Source organism: Glandiceps talaboti, chromosome 19 (genome assembly GCF_964340395.1).
Source record: "Glandiceps talaboti chromosome 19, keGlaTala1.1, whole genome shotgun sequence".
Classification (NCBI taxonomy): Eukaryota; Metazoa; Hemichordata; class Enteropneusta; family Spengelidae; genus Glandiceps; species Glandiceps talaboti.
The window spans coordinates 11,174,484-11,199,483 of record NC_135567.1 but is presented as its reverse complement, the minus strand read 5'-3'; the positions used below and the strand labels follow the sequence as shown (position 1 = coordinate 11,199,483).

Below are 25,000 nucleotides of genomic sequence, written 5' to 3'. Positions count from 1 at the left end.
AGGGAGAGAGAGAGAGAGAGAGAGAGAGAGAGAGAGAGAGAGAGAGAGAGAGAGAGAGAGAGAGAGAGAGAGAGAGAGAGAGAGAGAGAGAGAGAGAGAGAGAGAGAGAGAGACTGAAGCATAGAAACTGAAGCATATAAATATATTGGGTAGAAGCGAGAGAGACATGCGAGAGAAGAAATTAGAGGGAGAGAGAGGGAGAGGCAGACAGACAGACAGACAAACAAACAAACAGACAGAGAGGCAGACAGAGAGAGAGCTCGAATAAACACGAATATTATGAGAAAAGTAAAAAAAGATAATTAATGTTGACATATAAATTTATCATATAAGACGTTATGACGTAACAGTTGGCAACGTTAAACATTAGGTAAGGACTTTAAAAGTTGGAATTTACACAGAGAAGTGACATACATAACGTGACAATCTACACTAAGTCAAAATACCCAAGTCCAGGTCGTACACATGTAACAGTCATTTACAGTTCTCTGATGACATCGATACATTTGCCATTGAGTCATTGCTGGAATTCTTTGAGGGCAAGTTTATTTTCATTATCAATCCAAATTTTAACCTTGTAAGAAAAATAATCAAAATCAAAATATATACAGAAACACACATATGAGACCGTAACAGCAATAAACTAGAGGCTAAATAAAAAAAAAATAAACGTTCACGTACAGCTGGCGATATTTGTTTCAAAACAGAAATTATTTATCTTGTTAATAAAGTCGTCAAAATGGCAGTGGCGGCAAGATGTTTCTACGCATGCGCAATTACGTATCAATGAAAATTCGCATTGCAGTGTCGATAATAGTTAAAGTTCGTCCTGTGCACATACATACTTGAATCTGACTCTGTCCTAGACTTGGAAAAGGTAAGAGCTAATTTTAGAATGGAATCCCGACTTACTCCGTTTGCAACACACTCACTTGAGAGCTAATATTTCACTTAATGAGCTTATATTCTACTCAAGGATGTCCATAAAAAAACAACATTTTTCGAAAATAGACACCGGTGTCGGTATTTTTGGAATATTCGTAAATTCCTAAAAGCGTCGTTATGATAGAATTTGAGCTCACAAATGATGATAGCTTACAAGATTGTGTTAGACTATCCTTGAAATTTCAATGCGATAGCATCAAATTTGGGATGAATTTTGACCTTTGACCTCAGGTTGGCGGCAACACCCAAGAAACAAACAACTGATACTTTGCGTTTTGTCATTTTGATACATTTGTTACCGTTTCCCGCCAAATTAGGATGGCAAAATAAAAACAATGAGTCGTTACGCATATCCGATTTCATGCGAGAAAATAACAATGGAATATCAACTTGAGAACATGCACAACAAAATAACCTAACGCGTCTCTTGATAATAATTGTCAATGTCGTCATTTCTTACCAGTGACTAAGTATCCAACCTAGGTGAACCACTGCACACACTTTATATCTAAAAGTTTGAAAAAATCGGGACACCGATCAACCCCAGTAGACGACAGTGTGACCTGCCTGTTATGTAATAACTAACAGTATTTGTATAGTGACGTTACGAATAAAAAAATGTTAGACAGAGAGACGGACTGATGGCCAGAAAGGCAGAGAGACAGTCAAATAGACAAACAAACAAACTGACATATAAATAAAAAAAGACAGACAGACAGACAGATCGACCGGGATATGCAGATCGACAGACAGACAGACAGACAGACAGACAGACAGACAGACAGACAGACAGACAGACAGACAGACAGACAGGCAAGCGGACAGACAGACAGACAGACATACAGACAGACAGATATGCTCACAGACAGACGAACAGACAGACAGACAGACAGACAGATAGACAGACATATGACAGATTCTTAGGCAGATAGAAAGACAGACAGACAGACAGACAGATAGACAGACAGACAGAGACAGAAAAACATGTCTATATACCGCAATTCGCAAATTTAGAAGTCTTGTGTAAGTTTCACATAATTGTTGGAAATTAGGTCCTGTATACTCAAAGGTCAAGTATTCTGGAGTACAAACAAGTCTTGAATCATGTTGTTTTATAAGCTAATGCAATCTGACGGATTAGTGTCGCTATCTCACGGAGAACTAACTATCACGTGATAAAGTGATGATAAACATTAGTTATCTTACGTCACCCGAATACAATGACCTTCCACTTCCCAGTATCAATCAATCAATCAATCAATTAATTATTGATTTGGTATTTAGTATTTTAAACACCGAAATTATAGGACAGAAATATGAAGTAGAGATTCTTCTTGTTGATAACTAAATGCACAAAATCTTCAGTTTTCGAGTGGTGAAGTCGCTCAGTATAACTGGACAACCTTCAAATATGATATACAATGACAACTTGAAACAACAAATTATTATATTTTTAGAATTAACCTTTTGCATACGGCATAGCGAAGTAAAGAAGCAAATAAACAAACAAACAAACAAACAAACAAACACACACAATAAGACAGATTGACAGACAGACAGATAGACAGACAAACAGACACGAATAGAGACAGACAGACAGACAGACAGAAACATATACATACATACATACATACATACATACATACATACATACATACATACATACATACATACATACATACAAACAGACAGTGACAGTCAGACAAACTAACAAACAAACAAACAAACAAACAAACAGACAGATTCACCAGAAAATTCCATCCTTTCATCTTTCGAATTTCTAAGAGCACTGAAGTCAGTGTTTTGTAGACTTTAGATAGTTCTTTTGAGTTGTGTGTCATAAGTTCACATCATCAGTTTTTGTGTTCTGTTTTACAGTAATGCGTTTTCATCATCAATTTATGTGTACTATGTGATACAATGTGTTTTCATTATCAGTACCAGTTTACAGCAATGCGTTTTCATCATCAATTTCTGTGTACTATGTCATATAACGTGTCTTCATTATCAGTACCAGTTTACAGCAATGCGTTTTCATCATAAATTTCTGTGTACTATGTCATATAACGTGTCTTCATTATCAGTACCAGTTTAAAGCAATGCGTTTGAAATTGAGGAAACCAATTAACCTATAGTATACTATGTATACCCCCAAGGTACACACAGACAGGAAGTAGAGCGACACCAATGGCAAATTTTGGAATGGCCTATTGGTTCAATTTATAATTGATGTATTTACATCTACAGATAAACAAAAGTATCAAAGCATCAGAGTTCGATCTTGAAGCTCGTGCTCGAGTCGCTCAGTATAACTGGGCAGACTTTGAATATGATACACAGCGCCAACTTGAAAAAATATATTCCATTGGTTCTTCAGCCCTCGAAGGTGAAGAGCTACTCAGGGTAAGTTGACCTTCAAATTCTACATTTCGTTAGATTTGATAGTATCGATGATTTTGTATTGAATTTCCCATAATGCAATTTTCAATATGTTGGATTTGCAAGTTCCGGCATGATAGTCAATTTATTTCAATTCAGTATTTGTGGTTACAAACATTGCACCATATTATTTACAACGTTAAAAGGTTCAAGTTTATTAATGGACTTGTATTGCATTTCCCATAATGCAATTTTCAAAATGGTGGATTTGCAAGTTCCGGTATGAGATTGACTTTTTTTGCATTGTCCTTATTAATTTGAATATATTTATTTAAAAATATGGCAATTTTGTAACAATTACTATCTTTCAAAACATTAAACTCAGGAATTGTGTTTTTGTCTTCATTTACATTTAGAATGATTTGTTGTTAATTCTGTTACAATTTTTCTGTACAGTATAATGAAATTCTATCTGAAATGGAGACTATATATTCAACAGCAACAGTGTGTGAGCCAGAGGATAGCACAACGTGTTACCCACTTGATCCAGGTAAGAGAACCAAACTGTAGCTAGAGGGCGCACTTTAAACTGAGGGTGCACTTTAAACTGAAATGGTTGCATTTATACTTGAAACAAGATGAACGTTGCGGTTTGTAGTCTATAGGCTATCCGTGGCTTCCAATCTCCTATCACTTCTCGCTCAATACGATTCTAACATGAAATTTCAATAAACCACACAGTCATTAATATAACATCATGTCTTTGTTAATCAATCCCAGAATTCTGCCAAACTTCAATAATTTAGTGTGTATTAGGGGCATTTACATAATGTCCAAATATGGTATTCAATATGGTATATTTGTTAGCTAAGGATGCTACTTATACACTGTTTACATCAATATAACAGTTGGTAGATTTACTTATTTGCATGAACAACTTTTGGTACAGGATTTTTCGTTGCGCTAGACGGGATGAAGAGATCTAGAGATCTTGAGATTGGAAGCCATGGATAACATTTAGGCTATGCCCTTGATGGCCTGTTTCAAAAAGGGCAAGATAGACTCAAATACAGATGTGTATTTAAGTCTGAATTCCGAAGCAGTGTGAGATACCACACCAAATTGATAATCACTGATTTCGATGTTAGCCATTAACAAAAGACGACAAGTGTGTCAGATTATATAACCCATAATAGTTATCTTTTCAAGGAGCATTTAAATGATACAGTGGCTTACCACAACCTTTAGAACGTGACACACAGCTGTGTTATCACACCGTCATAGCGCTGTGTACAAGTGAACTAATAATAACCAAAGTTACGGTAATCTAATTTTTATGAACTATTCTTTCTGTGGCCGCAACTTGTCACGGGGTGTTCTGATATCAGGAATGGTGATGTTAAGTTCTTTCCATACGCATCCATGACTTATTGCATCCAGTCCAACACAACAGAACACAACACAACACAACACAACACAGCATAACATAACATGATAACAACACAACACAACACAACGCAACGCAACACGACACAAAATAATACAATACAACACAATACAACACAACATAACATGATAACACAATACAATACAACACAACGCAACACAACACAACATAACAAAACACAACACAACACAACGCAGCACAGTGCAACGCAGCACAGAGCAACTCAACACAACGCAACGTAAAACAACACAACACAACACAACACAACACAACACAACACAACACAGCAGCACATCACAACACAACACAACACAACACAACACAACATAACATAACACAACACAGCACAACACAACACAACACAACACAACACAATACAACACAACACAACACAACATAACATAACATGATAACAACACAACACAACACAACGCAACACAACACAACACAACACAACACAACACAACACAACACAACACAACACAACACAACACAACACAAAATAATACAATACAACACAATACAACGCAACATAACATGATAACACAATACAATACAACACAACGCAACACAACACAACATAACACAACACAACACAACACAACACAACACAGCGCAGCGCAGCGCAGTGCAACGCAGCACAGAACAACTCAACACAACGCAACGTAACACAACACAACACAACACAACACAACACAAATTTAAATTGATCAGAGTAATACAAATTCAATGTAAAACATCTCTCCTGCAGTGGAGATATTTAACTTACCTGCATGACTATATAAATACAATTTACCTTATTATAATTAATTAATTCAGATCTGTCGGCCATCATGGCTAGTAGTAGAGACTACAATGAATTGACCTGGGCCTGGGAAGGCTGGAGACAATCAACAGGAGCCGAGTCTGATATGAAAGACTTATACGAAGAATTTGTTGTACTTGCTAACAAAGCTGCCGAAGAAAACTGTAAGTCATCGATTATTTCCTCATTTTTTTGGATTGTAAGGTTTGTTGTTCCCCTAGTGTTAAAATAGTTTGGAGTATGAGTTTATGACACAATTACTTCAAATGACGATGTGTATTGCCATGTGTATCATATGATATCGGACAAAGTAACATTGATATTTGTACCGATGATGTCGACGTACACAACTTAGAAGTTGGTGACAATCGTTGTCTAGTGTCAATGTGTATACATTATACGACGTAAGCGAGGCGGGCAGATTGACGGATGGATAAAAGGATGGATGGATGGATGGATGGAAGGATGGATGGAAGGATGGATGGATGGGTGGATATATAGTTGGTTGGATGAGTGGATGGACTTATGGAAGGATGGACGGATGAATGGATGGATGGATGGATGGATGGTTGGTTGGTTGGTTGGTTGGTTGGTTGTTTGGATGGATGCATTGAATGATGGATGGGTGGGTGAGTGGGTGGATGGATATGTTGGGTGGGCGGACGGAGAACAAACCGATGGCTAGACAATCCGTCAGTCAGTCAGTCAGTCAGTCAGTCAGTCAGTCAGTCAGTCAGTTATTCAGTCAGTCAGTCAGTCAGTCAGTCAGTCAGTTATTCAGTCAGTCAGTCAGTCAGTCAGTCAGTCAGTCAGTCAGTTATTCAGTCAGTCAGTCAGTCAGTCAGTCAGTCAGTCAGTCAGTCAGTCATTTAGACAGACATATAGACTGATAACATGCCCATAGTTAGGCAAATAGTAAAATTGAAGTTTGATTACGAAACAAATATTTTATCATTGAACGATAACTTCATTCACAGCTGAACCAGACATGGGTGCTTATTGGAGGTCCTGGTACGAGGTTGATGACCTGGAAGCTGACGTCATGGCACTCTGGGAAGATCTACGTCCAATGTATGAACAACTTCACGCTTTTGTGAGAGGACGTTTGGCTAAACATTACGGACGGGAATATGTGAACCCCAAAGGAGCTATCCCGGCCCATCTCCTGGGTAATAACATAATATTACGATATCTGAATATTTATGAAAAAAGCGTGGAATGTGTCACCAGGTTTACATAAACATGCAATTCTTTCCAAGCTAGGGAGTTTGATATATGGTTACTTCAGATGTGCAGTACCATTTTCTTAATTAATCTCACTGCAGGGACATTTCTGTAGTTGTAGCGTTCCGGGGATATTGTTGTTCTTACAATATTTGTTCCACCGACATATATTTACAACAAGTGTCGTGTTTTCCCGTGTAGTATGCAATATCCGATATATATGTAAAAATAGTGACTTAAGAAGTGGATTAGACTCCTTACCCCCCCCCCCGTGATTGATCTTCAGTTCTTAATTATTGCTATTTTGTTATAGACATAAGTATAAACACATGAGAATTTATAAGCCACGATATATATTTATATGGAGAGTTGTTCAGAACAGTTTGCTCTGTTTGAAAATGTCTAGGAGTTATAGCTTTATAAAGTTCAGCTGATTTCTGTCCCGAATTGTGTTTTTCTATTTGTATTTTTTTCGTTCAGTTTTTTGGTTATGTCAGTGGTTAATTTAAAAAATAATATGTTTTACATGACAGGCAACATGTGGGCTCAACAGTGGAACAATATATTGGATTTGACTACACCTTACCCTGAAAAACCAACCATTGACGTCACTGATGAAATGGTAGAACAGGTACGTGTTTTTTTTATATCTCAACATTTTTATTTGCTGACCAAATATCTTAACATATTCAAATGAGTGCTAACCCTTGTGCATGCACTATATTTTGATATTGCCCTAGCTAGCAGGCGTAATTATCTAAGTAAAATATGATGCAACATCATTTGTACATTTGTATACATTCTATTTTGTATTTTGCTAGGGATATGATGCTCATTATATGTTCAACGTCTCAGAAGAGTTTTTCGTCTCCCTGGGACTGATACCGTCACCACCTGAGTTCTGGGAGGAGTCTATGATAACCAGACCAGACGATGGTAGAGACGTTGTTTGCCATGCTTCTGCCTGGGATTTTTCAAACAGGAAAGATTTCAGGTGAGACGCTGATAATGAATATCAAAAAATCGAAATATGACTGGACAGGCAGGCAAGTGGACACTGACATACATACATCCATCCATCCATCCATATGTCCATCCTTCTATCCATCCATCCATCCATCCATCCATCCATCCATCCATCTGTCCATCCTTCTATCCATCCATCCATCCATCCATCCATCCATCCATCCATCCATACATACATACATACATACATACATACATACATACATACATGCATACATAATACATACACACATACATACATACACATACCCATCCATCCATCCTTCCACACATACACATACGTACGTACATACATACATACATACATACATACATACATACATACATACAGACAGACAGACAGACAGACAGACAGACAGACAGACAGACAGACAGACATACATACATACATACATACATACATACATACATACATACATACATACATACATACAGACAGACAGACAGACAGACAGACACAGTGTTTTTGCCCTGGTTGTATGGTCTTTCTAAATACTCATAATACAAATAAAACATAGTCAGTGTATACATTCAAACAATTGTCCATTTTATTTACTCAGGATAAAAATGTGTACTGTAGTCACCATGCAAGACTTATTAACCATACATCACGAGATGGGTCACATCCAATATTATCTACAATACAAACATCTACCCGTTATCTACCGTGGGGGCGCTAATCCAGGCTTCCACGAAGCAGTAGGTGACGTTCTAGCTTTATCTGTGTGCACACCTGAACATCTGTACGAAATTGGTCTTTTGGATGAAGTCAGCGACGATGAAGGTAAGATTAAGAGTTTTATCTTGATCATACTGGGCGGGGATTTCCACTGCCATAATGTAAGGTCAAAGGTTATTGTGTGCGCATGCGCATTCTGTCAATCACGCGACTAGAGGGCGTACATGTATTACATTTTGTACAATCTGCTGACGAAGAAAGTACTATTTTTAGAGATAGTTGGAGGTGCTCAGTACAGAAATGTCACACTGCTTGGTTTGATCAAAATGTAGTGGACAAGGCCTTGGTGTTAGGCATGAGATTTTTTCTAAAGACAAACAATCATTTAAGTTCAAATGGGATAATTATTCTGTTTTTAAATTGCGTGTGAACAGTTAAACATGAACGTTCAGATAATGAAAGATGTTTTAAAGAAACGCTGAAAAAAAGAAAAGAAAATCTCGAATTTGATTTCCAAACAGTAGTAGTAGAGGCAGCAGCAGGAGCAACAGTAGTAGCAACAACAACAACAACAACAACAACAACAACAACAACATAAACGATTTTTTCCATGTTTGGCAACCTTTATTGTTACAGAGACCGACATCAACTTCTTAATGAGTATGGCTTTAGAGAAGATTGCCTTCCTTCCGTTTGGTTTGTTGATGGATCTATGGCGATGGGAAGTATTTGATGGGACAATCACAAAGGAGAACTATAATGAAAGATGGTGGCAGTTGAGAACAGAATATCAAGGAGTGGTTCCCCCTGTATCAAGAAGCGACTTTGATGGAGATTTCGATCCTGGTTCCAAGTATCATATCCCTGCTAATACACCTTATATCAGGTTAGTTTCTCCCGACAACATTTTTCCCGCCAAACTTTCCCGCCATTTTTCAATGAAGAACTTTTCACATTGCTGAAAGTCATACAGCAAACAAACATCTTTATGGCAACAGTGTATCTAATTGAGATTGGACTCAGCATTTATTTTTTTCAACACTCCTACAAGTCACAATCCTATAAGTGTCATATCTATTGATTATCTCACCATTAGATATTTCGTCAGCTTCGTCATCCAATTTCAATTCCACGAGGCTCTATGTAATGCGGCGGGAAATACAAGACCGCTTCATCGATGTGACATTTACCGCTCTAAAGACGCGGGTCAGCTTCTCAGGTAAGTTCTCGTTATTATGTGTTATCCTGGTCGATCGAATAGTTGTCGGTGGCTGAATGGCACGCTGTTGTGCCACTTACCACGGCAGTATGATTTTATTGACCGGGTTTGGCTGTAAAGATCTTCCAATCAGTATGTAAGAATGGTGATTTTCAGTTTGACAGTGCTGATGCACAGTACTACATTTAATCGTCTGGCTCATCAGAAATCTAACAATCAGTACGACATTTTATCGTCTGGCTCAACAGAAATCTTACCAACAGTGCTACATTTTAAAATGTGTAGCAGTAATGAACATCGTCAGACAGAAACATTAGATGACAGGCATATCAACTACCTCGGACAGTAAACCCTGAACCCTAAAGTAAAAACAAAAATGATAAAGTGACTTACCTCTATCGTCACTTCTGACGTCACCATACAGAAACGTATGATGCATAGACAAAGTTCAAAGTTAAATGACTATGTATTTCAGAAATTAAGAAACTATTTGTTTTGACTTGTTTCAATTATGTCTTTGTTTATAGCGATATGTTGTCCCTTGGAGAGAGTTTACCTTGGCCAGATGCGATGGAAAAAATAACTGGAAATCGAGAAATGAGTGTTGAACCACTGAAGAAATATTTCCAACCATTGACTGAGTGGTTGGAGAACATGAATGAAATGGAAGGCAATATAGTTGGCTGGGATCCACATTGGCGTCCCCCATCTGACGAATGGACTGCTCCATGTACGTAATATAAAGATATCTTACCTTGGACGGTATGATTTCATATGGTAGATGCAGCTATCTCATTCAAGGGTTGGGGGAAAACAAGAAGTAATGTTAATTACTTTTATATCAAGAAGAGTATTGTCAATTTCACCCAATTTAATCAAATTTCAAGTTATGTTGATTCGTCACAGTCAATAAAAATTTAATTAAATATACCGGTGTTAATACAAACTATCAAAGTGAATAAATTAATATCTAACCTTCTCATTTTTCTCAGATTGCACTGAAAATGACGGTAGGGAGGATTGCGACCAAATCTGCACAGATCTGGGCTACGACTATACGTGCTCTTGTAATATAGGATATGTCCTTGGCGAAGACATGAAAAGTTGTATGGGTATGTAGATTTGAATATTTCCGGCCAAATACGACAAAAGTGTCACTTTATCATAAATGGGTAGCACGATTTTAATCATATTGCGAACATGAATCGTAAATTGGATATTATTGAATACAAATAAAATGACATTTCCTTGAAAAACGAAATTTAGTAATAGATAGTCAACCTGAGAGGGTTATGTGCCAATAAACAAGGGGAGCAGCCCCCGAGTTTTTGGCACATAACCTTACCGAACGAGTTGTCTATCTTACTTATACTACGGCGTGATGGCTCACACGGATAATATAGGTCACACCCCTAAGAAAGAGTGGGTTATGGCTCCATATAACCAACCGAAATCAAGGCCTTTGATTGGCCAAGTCGGTCTAGCCGTAGAATAAATAAAGTTATTCCCATTCTACTCTTGTTTTCTTTCTTTCTTTTTTTGTATTTTGGGATACAACGGAAATTAATAAACTCTGGAGACAAAACGTCGCCTGGCTTGACAAAAAAATCATTAACATTGCTACATTTTATCGTCTGGCTAGACTGTCTGGCTAGTCTGTTTCGACAATCGTCTGATGTGACAACATCTTTACCGATATCGTTACACTTTCTTTGAGTGAGACACAATTATGTTAGTAGATCATCGCAAAATTTATACGTTCCTTGCCTTGGTAAGGTTGGCGCGTTCTTTGATATTCTTGAGACAGTCACTTGACTAAAATGTAACATTTGTAATTCAGTTCTTGTCGTGCCAGACGATAACAGGTGGAAATATTGACTATTTTGTCAATCCTGACGAGACGATTTACAACATCAAAAGAGATATTTTGTCTAGCGAGACAAGAACTGTGGCAGTGTTGGTGAGTTTTTTGGCGAGCTAGGCGACGTTTTGTTTCAGGGTCTATTCGTTGTAAATTAAAATTTATTTGTGGTCGTGCAAAATAATACAGACAAACACCTCAAGCACGTATAAAGGTTTTATCGAGCTATACTAACACACAGTTTAATTTTCTAAAATTGATCATAATGAAAATATAACCAATTTTCTGCCTGGTTTATTGCAAGGAATACACACACTATGTCTCATTTGATGTTTTCTAATAACTTCATGCAGATATCAACGAGTGTGCTGTGAACGACGGTAGAGGGCCATGTGAGAGATTTTGTGACAATACCGATGGTGGATTCAAATGTTCATGTCTAGATGGGGAAGTACTCATGGAAGATGGCGTCAATTGCTTTGGTAAGAGGGGTGACTCTTTACACGTTTGTTTTTCCAATGAATGAGTTACAAACAGAACATGGAGTTTATGTTTTTTTCATGATGTTGTATTTTCATGTTATAGGAAATCATAGTAAATTTTTTTGATAATTCATATAAAAAATAAAATGACATTTACCATGCACATGGTCACTTTAATATTGATTTGATTTGATTGACAGGTGAGGGAGACACAACCGATGATGAAGACCTCGCAGAAGATTTTCTACACCACTACAATGTGATGGCACAAGATGTTTATTTTGATCAAGTTTCACGAGAATGGGATTATAACACAGATGTTGCTAATCCAGAGAAACAAGATTTGATGGTAAGGGCTTAAGTAAATAAGTGAATAACATATGAAATAAGATGTTGATAACAAGTATGTAATGAAATAACTGCATTAAGTCTAATCGGCGCATCAACTATCAATGAACAAGCAGCGTAAAGCAGCGCTCCTAGTGGCGAATATACAATTTGTTTTGTCTTTATCAATAATATTCGAACAGAGTAGCGTGCAACAACTGTCGTTGCCCAACTCGTATTCTGATCAAAAAGCAGCGCGGCCACAGGTCAACTTATGCAATCTTTTGTCTTTCCAATAACAAGAATATAGTGTTGTATGAACGTTATCGTTGCCACATTATCAGTCAATAAAATAGCACTTAAACAGCGCTCCTAGTGGCAGAATTATACAATCTTTTGTTTTCCAATAACCAGCGTTACGTACAAAATGTACTTGTGATCTTGTGGTGCGTGAAGTAGTGTGTGAGTGGGGTGGGGACTTGCTATGTGAAGCTATCAAAAGGTTGCCATTGATTTGAAAACACACATATACACTTTATCACTCATTAACAATACAGCCAATAGATGTGCTTGTTTATTTGAATTTGTTTTCTAACCAATCAGAATGAACCTAATAAAGTGATTTTACAATATCTGGTTAACGCAGCCCCACTATTGGTCAAAATAATATGATAAAAAAAGCAACGCCACTAGTGGCCATACTCCATAATCATTTGTTCTTTCAAAAAACCAGACTGCTTGCACACGTCAACATTTTTTATCACAAGGTAGTTTTAATTGTAGTGAGGCATGGGCTCTATAATTATATAAAATCATATAATATTAGTCAAGACCCACCATATGGGCCCTGTAGTAGAAGAGTGATTTTTATTCTTCTCAAAGTATGTCTGCCTACGCTTGTTGAACCGTTTTGAAGGGGTCCTCCCGAGTTTGTTTTACTTACTATTAAAGAATATTAAGTCCTTCAGTTTGTTAATTTAACATGTTTGTCGAAATTTTAGAATAGGGAACTGGAAATCCAGACTGAGCATGCTCAGACACAATGGGATTATCTGTGGTTATCGTAATACCTAATCTGGAGCTACCGATAAAAAAAACCTCCCACAGTAGTCAGGGTAAACTATGTATTGACCATTCGTAGTTGCAAACAATATAACAGTATTGTTAAAAATACCAATTTATTACTATTTATTATCATGTTTCCCATGATACAACATTCAATATGGCGGGTTTGCAAGTTCCCTATTCACAACTTTTTGCAAACATATTCACTACTACTGCACGTGCGTACAATAGAGTAATGTCTTTGAAATCATTTTGTTTAGCTTGAACAGAGTTTGGTGACGTCAGCCTTTGAGCTTGAGGCCAGAGAAAACGCAACCGTGTTCGATCGAACAGATTTTACTGCTGATAACAATCGTCAGCTGGAGAAGCTATTGTACATTGGAAAGTCTGCGTTGGAAGACGAAGAAGAATTAGAAAAGGTAAGTTGAAACCGTTAGCTAAGGAAACTTTAGACAGAGACGATTAATGAGAAACTGAAAAGGGTAATTTGAAAAAGTTCATCAGCAGAAGAAACTTTTATACACAGGCAAATCCTGAACCTTAGGAGTCGATCGAACAGAAACTGAAATACGGAATGTCGAGTCAGGTGAATATTTGTTTTCTCATATTTAAATTAGTTTGTTTGTGTGTTTGTGTTTTTTTTTATAGTACAATCAATTGCAAGCAGAGATGGAAACTATTTACTCCACTGCCAAAGTTTGTGAAATGGATGACGAAAGCACGTGTTATCCCCTTGAACCAGGTGATTATTACAATATTATGCAAATTAACCACACATGTACCTTTTAAGATTGTGACCAAGCACCTCAGGCACAAATTTTCTTGAAAACCAAAAGATCTTCAATTCTCTCAAAACTTTAACGAATGAAAACATTTTCCCCGTCCCTTTAAAACAATAGCAGAACCACTTTACTTTAACGGAAGTTATACCATGCACGAGCCAAGTTGAACAGAAAAATATGGAATTATATACTCTGTTCATTCGACGTCACAACAAAGCGTGTCTACGTCATTGGTTCTGTTGTGTTCGAATTGTCAGTCAAAACGTTCAAATTTGCCATTACTTTCCTCAATGTTTTCTTCGATATTACTGTTGCTGACATAATTATATTAATCTCCAATATTTGACTTCATTGAGCCGGAAAATACTCATGACCTAAGGGTTGTCATTACTCGTCTAGCGACTCGTAGTGACAAGCCCCTTAAGTCACTCATGTTTTTCTTGGCTGAATGAAGAAATATATTGGTGTGAATAGCATATAATTATCAATCTCGTATTTTCGCTTTTAAAGTTCACGGTATTAGGCGGCCATATTTCATTTTAAATTAACTAAACATTGTATTTATTTAAACCTAATTTCAAATAAACGATTTTTTAAAATTCATTTTAAATGAGGAGAGGTTCAGTTTTCTTCAACAAAAGTTGAAAAAAAAAGTTGAAAAAAAAAGTTGAAAAAAAGTAAATAAAAAACATTAACAAAAAATAAATTTTGACTTTCAGTTATATATAATCCTTAAACAAAATTCTGGTTTGACGAAAAATAAAACAATATTCTCAAATAAATGAAAACTTATTTCAATTAAAATAATGTGAACATGGAATAAAAGTACATAAACGGTTAAAATCAGTTTGTAAGTACGAAAAATATAAAATACTACAGCTACAATAAAAAAAAATAGTTTTGGCCTGAACGGCTTGCCATATTGTAGAGTCTTAAGCTATTTAGATTTAGCATTTCAAATTCTTTTCTGTAATTTTTTTGTTTTTATTTTACAGATTTGGTTGATTTAATGGCGACTGAGAGAGACTACGAGAGGTTAGTTTGGGCGTGGCAGGGATGGAGAGATGTAACAGGTCCCTATATGAAAGACAGTTATACTGAATTCGTGGGTTTGTCAAACAAGGCAGCCGAAGCTAATGGTAAGTTACATAGTCAGGCAGATAACTTTGAAAGTGTGGCACAGGTATTAATTTATGTATATATGTCATGGGTAGGCTTTGTTTTAATTAAGCTGGTTGGATAGTTGGAAATCAAATATGACAGTGGCCATTTTACAAGATGGTGGTTGTTTGTTTGTTTGTTTGTCTGTTTGTTTGTTTGTTTGTGTGTTTGACTGACTGACTGAGTGATGGATGGATGGATGGATGGGTGGGTGAATAATGAATGCATGAATGAATGAATGAATGGATGAATGAATGAATGGATGGATGGATGGATGGACGGACGGATGGATGGATGGATGGTTGGGTGTTTGGTTTAGTTGGTTGGTTGGTTGGTTGGTTGACTGACCGACAGACCGACAGGCAGCTGGCCTACTGTTTGACAGACAGGCTGGCTTACTGTCTGACTGACTGACTGACTGACTGACTGATTGATTGACTGATTAATTAATTATTTTTTTTAGATCAGAGTGACATGGGAGCATACTGGAGGTCTTGGTACGAGGTTGATAACTTAGAAGCAGACGTCATGGAACTTTGGAATGAAATCAGACCACTGTACTGGGAATTACATGCCTATGTAAGAAGAAAGCTTAGTGGACAATATGGTGATGACTACGTTAGCTTAGATGGTGCTATCCCAGCACATTTATTGGGTAAAGTTTCATTTCTTATAGGTCGTAGCCAAGAAGCACAACATTGCTTCATCTTTGACCAGATTTGCCCTTTCTTATAATAGGAAACTTGCAATCCAGACTGAGCATGCTCAGACGCAAATGAGAGTGGGATTATATGTGGTTATTGTAATATCTTATCTGGAGCTACCGATAAAATAAACCTCACACAATTGTCAGGGTGACTATGAATTGATTATTTGTGGTTACAAACAATGTATCAACATTGTTTATAATACTACTTGATTAGTATTTATTATCATATTTCCCATGATGCAACATTCAATATGGCGGGTTTGCAAGTTTCCTATTCGTCTCATTGTTAAAGCTGGATATTGTATTGCCCACTATTCCAAGAATCACTAAGTCACACTTTGCGTGATCAAGGCCCGTAGGAGACGGATCAAAACCTCACATTCGTTTCCAATTGACCGTTTCAACGTAAGTATACTGTACTGTCCTTTGTTAAAATTATTTAATTTTCTAAACAGCAGAATCGTCTCTCTCCTTTCTCCTCAATTTTAAAGTTAGACTGGCTGTGACTTGGTCATTTTTTTCGATCAGACATCAACAAGACAATTACTGAAAATTGTTAAGTATTTCCACTTCAGTCAAATTGTTTTTTAACTCTGTTTACGCCATTGTTAAGATTTTCGCGACTTGATGGTGTGTTCTCCATTTTGTCTCTGGTTCCTGTTTGCAGGTAACATGTGGGCCCAGTCTTGGGGTAACATATTAGACTTAGTAACACCTTATCCAGACAAACCAACTATTGACGTCACGGATGCTTTGCAGGAACAGGTAAGATGATGACCATTAGCAAAATATGATGACAAATAGATTTTGTAATCAGCGTTTAACGTTTCTAAGTTTTCAATACAAGCAATAAAACCACATCATGTGTTACTAATAAATCGTGCGAAATTAAGTATATGAACGTGGTCTCTTTCTCTGTCTCATAATTTTTGTTTATTATGTGTTTGCGTGTGTGTTTGTTTGTTTATTTTTTTGTCTGCCAAGGTGTGTGTGTGTCTCTGTCCGTATGTATGCTTCTGTCTCTATGTCTCTGTGACTGCCGTTCTGTCTATATATTTGTCTGTCTGTCTGTCTGTCTCTGTATGTATGTATGTATGTATGTATGTATGTATGTGTGTGTGTATGTATGTATGTATGTATGTATGTATGTATGTATGTATGTATGTATGTATGTATGTATGTCTGTCTGTCGCTGTCACCATCTGTCACTGTCTGTCTGTCTGTCTGTCCATGTATCTATCTATGCCATCTGTCTCTGTCTCTCTATGTCTCTGTCTGTCTGTCTGTCTGTCTGTCTGTCTGTCTGTCTGTCTGTCTGTCTGTCTGTCTGTCTGTCTCGCTTTGTGTAATTGTCTGTCTATTTGTCAGTCTGTGTGTTTCGTTTCTCTGTCTCAGTTTCACTGTAGCGTCTGCCTGTGGGTATCTCCCTCTAGTTTCCCCATCTCTAAATCATACCAAATGAGACACGGGTAGAAGAGTGTAAAAATAAATACACATGTTCAAAACGCTGTTTTTATTGCAAATACTTACTATTTCATCACAAAAAAATTTCCATTCCAGGGTTATAACGCAACAGCCATTTTTAAATTGACGGATGATTTCTTTATTGATTTGGGTATGATAAAAGTACCAGACTCGTTTTGGACAGATTCTATGCTGGAAAAACCTGATGACCGAGATGTCGTCTGCCATGCATCGGCCTGGGACTTCTATAACGGCAAAGACTTCAGGTATATACAACTCGCTTCACGTTGGTGTTAACGTTGGCTCTGTTACAGCCCATTTTATGTTAGCGTTCACTGGCTCTATTACAACTTATTCAATATGAGTGTTCGCTGACTGTTACAGCCCGTTTCATATTAGTGTTCACTCACTCTGTTTTGATACAACAACAAGGAAACAATGAGACACTGTCCATTCTAAACTTGAAAGATAGCAAGGTCGCAATTTATTGCTTTATTTTGCCCAATGGAATACATTATTCAAATGTACTGAAATCATCCACAGACAGACAGACAGACAGGCGCCAGAGTTGTTTATATCTGCATTCAATGTCTGCAAATTAATTTTTGCAAGAAACTGGATACATTCAATCTTGCTATCGTAAATGTTAGCATGATTATCCAATTTGTTTCTAACTGAGCCATTGGAATCATCCATAAAACGGATTGTACAAACAGGGTCGTAGTCCTTCGTCAAAATGGTAACATTAGGGGGGGGGGCACAAGGAAGGTTAATTGTATCTCAGCTGTACACTTTTACTTGCTTAGAAAAACACGAAAATTCATTTTGTTATTATTACCTCTTCTGTCTGTAAATTCTCTCAAACAGAGCTATAGAAATTAAATCTTGGTCAATAGAAATCTGTTATAAACCAGACATTTTGCGCTCTTAGCAGAGAGTGTGAAAAAATACAATTGAAAAACAAAACAAGTAAATTTTACAATTCTAAGGACGTTCATAACATTTCATAAGTTTTTAAGAATGTAGATTGTATATACAAAATCGAATAAAATGAAATAAAAAAATATCTGCATGCTTTACAAAAAATATACCCAACCTTAAACACTTTATAACTTCTGGTAATGGTGATTGTTGTAATGTCGTTTCAAAATAACAAAAACCATGTTATATCCTCGTTCCAGAGTAAAACAATGTACAGAGCCAAACATGGACCACTTGATTACTGCACATCATGAAATGGGACATATCCAGTACTTCTTGCAATACAAAGACCAGCCTGTTGTTTATCGTGATGGCGCTAACCCAGGATTCCATGAGGCTGTTGGTGACGTCATGGCCCTCTCTGTTCAAACCCCAGAACATTTATACAAGATTGGTTTGTTAGATGAATTGGATGTAGATGACGAAGGTTTGCTTATATTTTCAATACATTGAATTGATTTGAAGTGTCCTGAACCAGCCACATTGTGTTACAATAAATTTCTTTGAAGTGTCCCATTTGCCTGAACCAGCCACATTGTGTTACAATAACTTTCTTTGAAGTGTCCCATTTGCCTGAACCAGCCACATTGTGTTACAATAACTTTCTTTGAAGTGTCCCATTTGCCTCAACTAGCCACATTGTGTTACAATAAATTGCTTTGAAGTGTCCCATTTGCCTGAACCAGCCACATTGTGTTACAATAACTTTCTTTGAAGTGTCCCATTTGCCTGAACCAGCCACATTGTGTTACAATAACTTTCTTTGAAGTGTCCCATTTGCCTGAACCAGCCACATTGTGTTACAATAACTTTCTTTGAAGTGTCCCATTTGCCTCAACTAGCCACATTGTGTTACAATAAATTGCTTTGAAGTGTCCCATTTGCCTGAACCAGCCACATTGTGTTACAATAAATTTCTTTGAAGTGTCCCATTTGCCTGAACCAGCCACATTGTGTTACAATAAATTTCTTTGAAGTGTCCCATTTGCCTGAACCAGCCACATTGTGTTACAATAAATTTCTTTGAAGTGTCCCATTTGCCTGAACCAGCCACATTGTGTTACAATACATTTCTTTGAAGTGTCCAATTTGCCTGAACCAGCCACATTGTGTTACAATAAATTGCTTTGAAGTGTCCCATTTACCAAAACCAGCCACATTGTGTTACAATAAATTGCTTTGAAGTGTCCCATTTACCAAAACCAGCCACATTGTGTTACAATAAATTGCTTTGAAGTGTCCCATTTACCAAAACCAGCTATTTGTGTTACAATAAATTTCTTTGAAGTGTCCCATTTACCAAAACCAGCCACATTGTGTTACAATAAATTGCTTTGAAGTGTCCCATTTACCAAAACCAGCCACATTGTGTTACAATAAATTTCTTTGAAGTGTCCCATTTGCCTGAACCAGCCACATTGTGTTACAATAAATTGCTTTGAAGTGTCCCATTTACCAAAACCAGCCACATTGTGTTACAATAAATTTCTTTGAAGTGTCCCATTTGCCTGAACCAGCCACATTGTGTTACAATAAATTTCTTTGAAGTGTCCCATTTGCCTGAACCAGCCACATTGTGTTACAATAAATTTCTTTGAAGTGTCCCATTTGCCTCAACTAGCCACATTGTGTTATAATAAATTTCTTTGAAGTGTCCCATTTGCCTGAACCAGCCACATTGTGTTACAATAAATTTCTTTGAAGTGTCCCATTTACCAAAACCAGCCATTCGTGTTACAATAAATTTCTTTGAAGTGTCCCATTTGCCTCAACCAGCCACATTGTGTTACAATAAATTTATTTGAAGTGTCTCATTTACCAAAAACCAGCCACATTGTGCTAAATACATTATTTTGAAGTGTCATTTCCCAGCATCCAATCACAGTGTTACAGTAGATTTCTTTGATGTGTCCCAGTATGTAGCAGTATGTAGCACTATGACTGAAAAGCCCTGGCCCCTAAATATGGTTTTCTTTCAAATACTGATTAGTGAGTGGTTTCCCTAAGAGTAGTTTACACGTTTCTTGATGATTCTGTTTCTATAGAAACTGATATTAATTTCTTGATGAGTATGGCCTTAGAGAAAGTAGCATTTTTGCCTTTTGGATTGATTATTGATCTTTGGAGATGGAGAGTATTTTCTGAAGACTATAGTCCGGAGGAATATAACAAAAAGTGGTGGGATTTGAGGTGAGTCCAATTGTTGATAGAGAGAGGGAATTAGAGAGAGAGAGAGAGAGAGAGAGAGAGAGAGAGAGAGAGAGAGAGAGAGAGAGAGAGAGAGAGAGAGAGAGAGAGAGAGAGAGAGAGAGAGAGAGAGAGTCAGTCAGTCAGCGAGCGAGTGAGTTGGTGAGTTAATGAGTCAGCAAATAAGAGTGTGCGTACGTGGGTGGGTGCGTGAGTGAGTGAGTGAGTGAGTTCATGAGTCAGCGAATCAGATTGTGCATAGTGGGTGGGTGGGTGGATGAGTGGGTGGGTGAGTAAGTGAGTGAGTGAGTGAGTGATTGGGTGAGTGAGTGAGTGAGTGAATGAGTGAGTCAGTCAGTCAGTCAGTGAGTGAGTGAGTAATAAACCTGTTGCCGGTTCCAAGATACACTGCGTGTCTCTCCATTCAGTGCCATGTATTGTGTAAATATCTGTCATTGATGGTGTTTAGTCTTTGTTCTATAGAATCACTCGTAATCGAAGCTATTTCAAAGATAATAAATACAAAACAAGACTAAATGTAACAAACTAAGTGACGCCCTCTCGCGCAATGCATCTTGGAACCGGAAATCGTTTATTCTTAATATCCTTTCTTAAATATTATATTTCTCTTCAAAGACTTGAATACCAAGGTGTTGTACCACCAGTTGAACGCTTTGACTTGGATTTCGATCCTGGTGCGAAGTATCACGTACCAGCCAATGTTCCCTACATCAGGTATGAACTATTTATTTCCTCAGACCACATTATGGTTGTATATTTTCAGTGACAAGGGAGAAACTTCCTTTTTTGTGATATTGTGTGTATAATTGTTCACACGTGGATGGATTATTTTCACTGGAATTTCTAAAGCCTTACATTTGTTTTAAAAGATAGCTTATATTTTTTTTCAAGTTTACAAGTTATGCCACTTTCACACTTATAAAGAATGTATCATACTACGAGGTTTTGCGCGAACTCGGAGTATAGACAAATGACGCACAGACGGAAGTGGGCAGCGCCCTCTTTATGAACAATGGCCTGTTAAAGTACAGTCATCTACTATGCTCGTTCATACAACGTTGTACAAGACTCGAGCACACAGTCACAGAGACCATTTACAATGGAATAACTGTGATGGTGCCAACGTAAAAAAAAACATACACTGTTCGATTGTGTTCTTTTGGGGGCAAGTTTGTATGTTCCCCAGGGAGTTGAAAAAGTATAAAGGTCAATGTGGATCATGTGTCAGGGGTAATAATTGTAAAGTGCTTTGAGCAGAGAGTGGGAAAGCGATATAAAATCCAATATTATCATTATTATTAAGTTTAGGGTGAGATGGGATGGGAGATACATGTTGGTCTTGAAAGAACCATACGACAGAGTTGTACTTGAGTAGTGACGTAGTGACGTCATACTCTGAAAACAGAATGTGCAAGCACTTACTGTCAAATATCATTCTGTAGTATTTATGTAACCTTTCTATTTTCAGATATTTTGTGAGCCACGTCATACAATTCCAATTTCACAAAGCGCTTTGTGAGGCTGCAAAAGTTGTGCCTGGTAAGAAATTACATCGTTGTGATATTGATGGGTCCCATGATGCTGGTAAATTACTAAGGTAAGATGAACCAATGGTAGAGCCTGATGCAAGTAACTCATCGTATCATGTGTTTTTCTCCGTTAAAGAGTTTGCTATAGGGTGTTTGATTACTAGTTGTCTGTAACTAGCCAATTGAAATAACTCTTACATGGCAGTTCTTTAGTGTCACCTTGTTGATTTACTAACTGTCTGTAACAAGCCTATGAAAATCACCGGTATGTAGCAGTTCATCGGCGTCACCACACCATTCCCCATACTTAATGTTTAATTCCTAATTGTCTGTAACAACCCTATCAATACCAACGTTACATAACAATTCATTAGCGTCACCCACAATTCCACCACTTAGATTTTTGATTATTAATTGTCTGTAACAAGCCTATCAAAATCACCGTTATGTAGCAGTTTGTTAGCGATAACCTCTTTCCCACCTTTCCAAAATCAAAATATGTCGCAGTTCATTAGTGTAACTATTTGTTCATCATTCCACCAAAAATTCCAATTTATGGCTAATTATTACTTTAGTTATTATTGATTCCAGACAGGAGTTTATAACTTTTTCCTAGTATGTAGTTGGTGGTATGAACAATCTTGTGGAACTGACGATGTCTCAAAATCAAACATGACAAAATCTCTTGCGCATTCTATTTTTTTCATTCACCTGATCAGGGATAATTCATACTGTTATTTAAATATTTGGGTATTTTTTCTTCCAGCGATATGCTAATGAAGGGCTCAAGTCAGCCATGGCCGGAAGCTATGCTAGCTGTCGCTAACACAACCGAAATGGATGCTGGTCCACTATTTGAATATTTCGAACCACTGTATGTGTGGCTGAAGGAACAAAACAGCAAATATGACACCACTCCAGGCTGGGACAAGTCTTGGCGCCCTCTAGGTAAAATACTGCTTTTGTTCTAAAATTGTACATTGAGTTCAATTGCCTTAAAACTACATGTATGCAAATCCGCGAATGTTTATCAGTCAATACGCAATAGGCATCATCTGACTAAACAGCATAGTGCAGACATCACGTGACATAAATCTACCAGTCAGCTTCGACATCCGGGCCATGGTATCCGTAAAAAATACTGAGTTTGAAATACGAAGTTCACAGGCTTTATGGAGAGAATTATTGCCAGGTCAGCCATTCTATGGTTGCTGCCATCTGCCGCAAAACGACGTTATAACAATTTTAATTCTTTTGATTTTCAGGTTATGAGTCTTCCGCAGCCAATTACCCTCTATCAGGAGTATTTTTATCTGTTTGTTTGTTGATTAGCACACTAATTGGACTAAGGAACTAGTAATGCAGTAAATTTCAACAAACAAAACTGTAAGATGGGAGTACCTCAAAAACCAAAAATTAAACCAGCGCCGAGTGATGATTTAATATTACCTTCAAAATATAGCTCATTAGTTACACACATAAACCCTTCAGAGAGGAAGGAACCATATTTGTGATGTTGATACGATAGAGAGATGGGAAATAAAGAGATTATACAAATTAAAAGGTGGTGATATTTTCTTGAGTGACTGTTGATCGCTGTAGCTCAGGAATGCCTGAATTATAAGTATGAAATATTGTATTATACAAAATATCCACAAATCCATGAATGAATGAATGCATGAATGAATGAATGAATGAATGAATGAATGAATGAATGAATGTATGTATGTATGTATGGATAAAATGAATGAAATCAGATCCATAAAACAATTCACACACACACACACACACGCACGCACGCACGCACATGCATCCATCCATCCATCCATCTATCCATTCATCTATCTATCCATCCACGCTTGCATGTCTACACACACACAGGCAGACATACTCAGACAGTCATGTATACATACATACATACATACATACATACATACATACATACATACATACATACACACACATACTGTATGTACATACATACATACTTACATACATACATACATACATACATACATACATACATACATGCATGCATGCATGCATACATACATTCATACATATACATATATATATATATATATATATATATATATATATATATATATATATATATATATATATTCAACAAAATAGTTACACTTCAAATACAAAATTAAAATGCAAATTAAATTAAATGTTACTACAAAACAATATAAGTAAATAAAAAATTGAAGTTGGGTATTCAAATCAGCATAAAATACCTGCTTCTTTATTTCAGGCTTTTGTTGTGCAAATTGAATGGGTTTTTTTTCATGAATATCGAGATTTTTAAACTTTAAATGTGAATGTTGAGTTGTTACCATCCCACAATGATATCCTTGTTGTGACTTTGTAACCAGTCCATCAAAGGTTGGAAGTATGTTAATATTGACCCAGTCTTGATGTTACGCTGTCCAGTTATTACCTCCATGGCGTCTGGCCAGGGTCTACTGCGTCCCAGCTCCATCATGTGCCTACATAGGGGATTAGGATGAGCGGGCAGGGTGGGGTGTGGTGGGATGGAAATAGGTTTTGGAGATGTGGAGTTTGATGGAGAGTGGTGTAAACGAATGATATTTTGTAGTTGATGTATTTATGCACACTGATGATTTGGAAGTATGCATATTGAAGCTGAACTTGCTGCAACTGGATCATGTTTCTTCTAAACACTGTTCTGAGGTGATTG

General features: G+C 37.1%; 2 protein-coding genes across 2 annotated transcripts in view; one reads left to right on the top strand and one right to left on the bottom strand.

Annotated features, from left to right (window-relative positions):
- Window positions 1–23,650, top strand: part of LOC144449986 (angiotensin-converting enzyme-like) — a 24,119-nt gene extending 469 nt beyond the window's left edge. The window contains exons 2-26 of the mRNA XM_078140552.1: window positions 3,193–3,348; window positions 3,781–3,874; window positions 5,591–5,740; window positions 6,554–6,745; window positions 7,334–7,431; window positions 7,622–7,794; window positions 8,387–8,610; window positions 9,142–9,391; window positions 9,602–9,724; window positions 10,252–10,454; window positions 10,717–10,836; window positions 11,939–12,061; window positions 12,268–12,416; window positions 13,720–13,878; window positions 14,108–14,201; window positions 15,237–15,380; window positions 15,866–16,057; window positions 16,779–16,876; window positions 17,672–17,841; window positions 18,757–18,983; window positions 20,602–20,746; window positions 21,380–21,478; window positions 22,233–22,361; window positions 23,060–23,241; window positions 23,559–23,650. Of these exons, the coding sequence (XP_077996678.1) occupies window positions 3,193–3,348; window positions 3,781–3,874; window positions 5,591–5,740; window positions 6,554–6,745; window positions 7,334–7,431; window positions 7,622–7,794; window positions 8,387–8,610; window positions 9,142–9,391; window positions 9,602–9,724; window positions 10,252–10,454; window positions 10,717–10,836; window positions 11,939–12,061; window positions 12,268–12,416; window positions 13,720–13,878; window positions 14,108–14,201; window positions 15,237–15,380; window positions 15,866–16,057; window positions 16,779–16,876; window positions 17,672–17,841; window positions 18,757–18,983; window positions 20,602–20,746; window positions 21,380–21,478; window positions 22,233–22,361; window positions 23,060–23,241; window positions 23,559–23,650 (3,786 nt within the window). The remainder of the gene's footprint in view (window positions 1–3,192; window positions 3,349–3,780; window positions 3,875–5,590; window positions 5,741–6,553; window positions 6,746–7,333; window positions 7,432–7,621; window positions 7,795–8,386; window positions 8,611–9,141; window positions 9,392–9,601; window positions 9,725–10,251; window positions 10,455–10,716; window positions 10,837–11,938; window positions 12,062–12,267; window positions 12,417–13,719; window positions 13,879–14,107; window positions 14,202–15,236; window positions 15,381–15,865; window positions 16,058–16,778; window positions 16,877–17,671; window positions 17,842–18,756; window positions 18,984–20,601; window positions 20,747–21,379; window positions 21,479–22,232; window positions 22,362–23,059; window positions 23,242–23,558) is intronic.
- A 981-nt stretch (window positions 23,651–24,631) lies between these two features.
- The window catches only part of LOC144449985 (angiotensin-converting enzyme-like), a 14,107-nt gene continuing 13,738 nt past the window's right edge, over window positions 24,632–25,000 (bottom strand). The window contains exon 10 of the mRNA XM_078140551.1: window positions 24,632–24,788. Within this exon, the coding sequence (XP_077996677.1) occupies window positions 24,632–24,788 (157 nt within the window). The remainder of the gene's footprint in view (window positions 24,789–25,000) is intronic.